Below are 5,949 nucleotides of genomic sequence, written 5' to 3'. Positions count from 1 at the left end.
CTGTGAAATTGCACGCTCGTTCAAACTGTTTATGACCAGAAAACTACTAAACCAACCCCAAAAAAATTACAATAATTATAATAATAAAACCTAAACTAGGTTGCAAGAATGAAAGGGTGGCACATATCCTCACGAAAGATTCAGGTCGCCATGTCAAAGCAAAAAAAAAAAAAAAAAAGTTTCAGGTCGCCATGGAAGAAAGTGAATCAGCTTTCTAATGTGAAGCATTTGAGAAGCCCATGTACCTGAAAGGGTCTAAAACAGATCAACTACCTTCAACTTTTTCTTTGTAAATATCAGATCGCTTAGGGGCACACTTGTCATAACACAAGAATCTAAAATTTTCAAAGTCAAATTTGAAATTCCGTAGCGATTTTCATTTGGATTATGGAAAACATTGTCAAATAGCCCAAACATTTTGTATATTCAGTATTAAAGGAAAGACATACTCTCCGTAAATAAGTTAATATAGTGGGGCAAATAGTTATCGTAAATATTCTGCCAATCCATGTTTTACGGATTTGACCTCTCTTCTAAAAGTTTTGAAACCCCAGTCAACCTAAAGTCCACAGCAAACATTCTTTCAAAGAGGGAAGTAGGAAGAATGCATAAAAACGGTATCGTTTCTTACATATCCGAAAAACGCTTTCGGACTTCAACGTAGACAAATATGAAAAGGACATACCGGTCATTTGAAAACAACCGCCTTACAAAACAGACCCCAAAAAAAAAAAAAAAAAGAATCGGAAAAATATGAAAATGTTCACATATAAAAGCTTTCCCATGGTCCCCAATTTTACAGTTAGGCAGGTAGGTAATCGAATACAATCTTATTCTACAAAACACAGAAACCCAGAACCGAAAAATAAATCAAATAAAAAAGAAAAAGGAAAAAAGAAAACGAACAGACCAACCGATCATGACGGTCCCAAACGACAAGGCTTTGAAGAACGACGACCATCATTCCGGTGAGTCGGAACTTGGAGGCGGCGGTGATGAGGCTGAGTTGGTGGGTGTAGGGGAGGGAAGCAGTGGTGGAGGAGTTCAAGGTGGGAGAGTAAAGGGACCCTGGTCGCCGGAAGAGGACGCCGTGTTGAGTAGACTCGTCAGCAAGTTTGGGGCGAGGAATTGGAGCTTGATCGCTCGAGGGATTCCTGGTCGGTCCGGGAAGTCTTGCCGGCTTCGATGGTGTAATCAACTCGACCCCTGTGTTAAACGAAAGCCGTTCACCGGTAACCCCCATTGTCCCCCACTGCGTGTCTGTCCGTTTACAACTCTGTGATTGTGTGTATATTTTATGCATAGTTATGTTTGCCTCTTGGTTTTCTGGGTTTTGGTTTCGGATTTTGAATCATGGATTGTTGTGGGTTTTCGCTTGTTTAATCTTACTGTATTTTAGGATGTGGGTCTTGTTGGTTTTATTGTTTATTGTTTTATGGGTTTCGATCTTATACCTCTCAGTGTTTGTTTTTTTCTTTTATTTGTTGGTTACTAGGAGATTGAACCTAAGGATACTGATCACTGAGATGCTTTTTATCGGTTATTGTTTGTTTGTTGTTTGTCTCAATTCGATTCCAAAGACACAGCCATTTTTCTGTTTGAACAAACGAGAATGCTTGTGCTTTTTATGCTTGGATTCCCTTGGAAGTATCAGGTTTAAAGAGTCTGTCAGCATACCCAAGAGGAGTCTTTTGTGTGAAATGAGTAAACTCCAATATTTGTTTAGAGAATTAAGGAATGCATTATTTCACTACAGCAGTATTTGGGAAAGCCCAAGTATTGAGAGTAATTTATATAAAAGATTTATCTTCAGCATTGTTTTTTTCTACTACTAGTAGTAGTAATCAATCAAACGAAATTAATTTAAGGGGCAATGGAAAATTATGTGCCTGTGAGTCTAAAACTATGGTCCTCTTGATTGAACGGCCTGAGAGTCTAAAACTATGGTGCTCTTGATTGAATGGAAGCTTCTCTTGGGTCCTTACTAAGCCCTGTTTTTCTTTTTGTTTCTTAACCAATTTATATTTGATAGGCATGAATTGAGGTTAAATTTGCTTTTTGCACAGTCACACTAGAAGTCATTGTTTGCTTTGCTTCTTTATCTATTTTTTGACCTATTTTTATATCTGTTTTACTTTCATTTCTCTAAATGTATATGGAACCCTGTCTTTATCACATGGCTCATTTTAAGCTCATCAAGGATCGGTATTCAATTGGATATGTGAGGGCCATTTACCTTTAGTAGGACATAGGACTGTGTCATAAAAAGTTTTCAGAATCAATTTAAGCAGCTGGTACAGTTTGTTTTTTGGTTTCTGATACTTTAGATCAGTGCCAACAATGTTAGCTTCAAAATATATGGAACTCACTTGGATTTCCAACGTGGAACCTAGGGGTTTTATACCTGTTGTTGTAAATGGTTGTGCAAATCTCATTCTTGTGGTTCATAAGATTTGGTTGCATTCTAGTTTTTAAGTAAATAGCTAGTTGTTTGAATATGCAAATTCTTTAGTTCAAAATAGCTATTGGTTTATTTGTGACAGACAGTGCATACAATTGAATCAAATGCATGGTAATTTTTTGATGGTCTACAAATGCATCATCCATGCTAGCTTTATTATTTTGGCATAACATGATATTACACAGAAGATGGAATTATAAATCTCTCTCTCTCTCTCTCTCTCCCCCACATATGAGCTGTTGTTTTTTTTATTTATTTGTTTTCCAATTTTTAATTAGTTTTAGATCATATAGTAGCTGTAAGTAAAATAGGACTTCTATATCACTGCAAGGGACAAAAGGAGATTATTATATTTTTTGGAACTGTTTTGTCATCATCACCAAAAGAATAACTGATTTATGGGCTAGATAGAAATCATTTGGTAGTTCTATAATAGACACTGTTGGAATAGCTTTAAGATTGATGCTCTTTGGGGGTGCTAGTCTGCAAATAATTTTACCATACACCATGTAGTATTAAATGTAATTAGTAATGTGGTCTTTTTGTTAATTTGGACTCTCAGGCTCAAGTCTGTTGTCGAAACTTATTGATTTTTCATTTTCAATCATCTTTAGGTTAGTTGGAAGCATACTTGGCCCAGTTCGCTTCTATTTCCTGTCTTACATGGGGAGAAGTTTATACCGTCTGGACTTGGGCTCTGTCTAATGACTTCATGTCTTGAGAATTATTAATTTCTAGATAAAATGGAAAGGCAGATTTAGAAGTTTTGTCTGAGATTGATCTCAAAAGAACATATAGTGTCAAAGGCTTTACTTTCAAGATTACTACCATCAGTGAAATTCCCATTCATTTATTCAAGGCTACTACACATTTATACCAGAGCCCTCATATTCATGTATCTCAAACTCATCAATCTATAGTCAATCGTACAAAAGAGGTCCTGTGGTTGAACTTGGCAGCATCCAAACAATCCATCCTTACCTCAGGCGACTGAAGCATAACCCAACTTGCTACTGTTATCAAAATTTGTGGCATTGGTTTATTTGATATAGGGCACCCATCTGAACCATGGATTGACAACCAAAATACCGTTGGCCCCCATACCACTTGGGGAAAAGTTATTCGTCCACCAAATAACCCTACTCCAGGACAAACTATCTCTCAATATGAAAACTGCAATCCAAACAAGTTCCATTGCAATTCCACAGCGCAAAGATGCTCTCTTTGTACAGAACTGATGGTCACTATCACCATGAATTTAGTGCTCTTTTCTTTTGTTGAAGCATATGAGAACATATGCTTATTCAAATAGACCATTTAAAAATAAAAGTGAGAAAATATCGATTTGGGATAGCACATGCTTTTGAATCATTGGGTGGCAAAGTGAAATAATGGCAAACCACTGGGGAGGAAAGTGAATTTACCCCTTCTTTCTTATTATTGTGTTTCGGTTTGACTATCAATGCTGTAGAGAAATATACTTTGACCATCATGTGTTTACATTACTCTTACTACAAGTTTGGTTCTTCCTAGTTGTGATGTTTATTTCATTTTTCAAGCTTTTACCCTCCCCCCTCCTTCCCCTACAAGTTTCTTAGTGATTGAAGTTCTGTTTTATTCCTTTCATTCTTGTGTTCCATTTTTCATTGAAGCATTCTGCCTCTGCCCCTTGTCTTTTCCTTCTTGAAAAAATGTTATCTTTGCTATTATGGTACCATTGATGTCATTTCTTCCTTGCAATACCTTTTTGTTGACCCTTTTTAGTTTTTTATTTTTCGACTGCTACTCCTTTGATATTCGCATTCTTAATAAAAAGAAAACACAAAAATTATATTATGTTTTAATTGTCTAATGTGAATCTAATCTGTTATGCATATATATTTCCAATGTGTGGAACTTGAATTGCTGCAGATGAAGAAGACCGTATTATAGTTACAGCCCATGCAGTACATGGAAACAGATGGGCGGCAATTGCAAGGCTTCTGCCAGGGAGAACAGATAATGCAATCAAGAATCATTGGAATTCTACTCTAAAGCGCAGGTATGCTGACCTAGGAAGGTTTAAATCATCCCCTGGTGACATTGTGGAAGATGGCAGCCTTGATAGAACAAAAGCATCTTCCGAAGAAACCCTATCATTTGGGAATATTAATTCATTAAGGACCATGGAAGGAAGGGATATCTCTATGGATAATAGACCAGATCAGTATGAAGAAAAAGCTCCAGCAAATGAAGACTATTGTGTTGCTGAACCGCATGACCATCCTCACCTTGTTACTGAAGTGAAAGACTGTACTATTCCTTGTCGACCAGTGGCACGAGTCAGTGCATTTAGTGTCTATAACCATCCAAGTGGTGCAGTAAATGCCCCTGCGAGGACAGCCCCAACTAACGGACCTATGCTTCAAGCCTCCAAGCTAGAACTTGGAGCGTGCAAATTTCTTGAAAATGTTTCTGGTGAGCCTATGGTTCCGTTGCAATGTGGTTTTGGTTGCTGTGCAGATTCAACTGGAAGACCCTCTCATAGGTCATTATTGGGACCTGAGTTTGTTGAATATGTGGAGCCTCCATCATTCCCAAGTCATGAATTAATCTCTATGGCTACAGATTTAAACAACATAGCATGGATAAAGAGTGGACTTGAGAACAGTGACTCCAGAATACCAGTCAATGCAGGAAACATGGAACCCTTCCAAGGCACTGCCACCACCTCAAGCGTGGGAATATTGGAACAGAACAAAAAGGACGACCATATGCACATGGAAGAAGGCCAGAACAAGTTGATGGGCATGATGGCAGGAGTTTTATCAACCCAGATGCCTAGACAAACTTTTGTAATGCCATCAGAAGTTGAGGGTCTGAGCTAATACTCATGGCTGACTGTTCTTTTTTGGGTGTTTTCTGGTATGGGAGGATGGTATATAATCATATCAGTAAATTGTCACAGTTTTACGCTGTCAATACTAGCCTGAAATTTGCTTCCCTGAAGCGGATTTCGTTTGGTAGGTGAAATTATCATTTGAGAATCTAATTACATATATGTGAAACTATAGCATTGCTTTGGAGGTCATGCTGTATTTTTTTTTTTTTTTTTTTTTTTGGGGGGGGGGGGGGGGGGGGGCGGCTGAAGCTGTATCTGTAGTTAAATTAATTCCCTGGTAAATATGTTTTTCCTAGGTGGTGCCAAAGCGCAACCATTACATTATTATGTAGGAGAAGAGCTTATTCTTGTGTTTAATTTTCGAGACTTACTGATTATCTAAAGTCAAGCTTTTCAAAAATTATTATGAATATCTCTGATTCTAATTCCAGAAGATGGGTTGCTAAATATTTCTGCTATTATTATTATTATTATTATGTTCGTAAAAGTTGGGTCTTTTATCTGATTTAAACCTTTTCTCTTTTTTTTTTTAATTTAATTTTTGATTACATATTGCTTACACGTTAGTGTTGGAGAATACTGGCCTGGCACGGAACCTAGTGATGGA

General features: G+C 37.3%; 1 protein-coding gene across 1 annotated transcript; it reads left to right on the top strand.

Moving 5' to 3' along the window:
- The first annotated feature begins 727 nt into the window (after positions 1 to 727).
- Positions 728 to 5,526, top strand: LOC107413800 (transcription factor MYB1). Its single transcript, XM_016021844.4, has 2 exons — positions 728 to 1,232; positions 4,373 to 5,526. The coding sequence occupies exons 1-2, from the start codon at positions 920 to 922 to the stop codon at positions 5,326 to 5,328; spliced, it is 1,269 nt and encodes a 422-aa protein (XP_015877330.2). The 5' UTR covers positions 728 to 919; the 3' UTR covers positions 5,329 to 5,526.
- The last annotated feature ends 423 nt before the right edge of the window (positions 5,527 to 5,949 follow it).

The sequence above is a fragment of the Ziziphus jujuba genome, chromosome 8, assembly GCF_031755915.1.
Source record: "Ziziphus jujuba cultivar Dongzao chromosome 8, ASM3175591v1".
NCBI classification, from domain to species: Eukaryota; Viridiplantae; Streptophyta; class Magnoliopsida; order Rosales; family Rhamnaceae; genus Ziziphus; species Ziziphus jujuba.
This window is presented reverse-complemented; position numbering and strand designations above follow the sequence as displayed.

Coding starts and splice junctions, on each gene's coding strand:
- LOC107413800 (XM_016021844.4), top strand. CDS start 920: ATGACGGTCCCAAACGACAAGGCTTTGAAGAACGACGACCATCATTCC. Junction 1,233..4,372: donor TAAACGAAAGCCGTTCACCG/GTAACCCCCATT, acceptor GAATTGCTGCAG/ATGAAGAAGACCGTATTATA.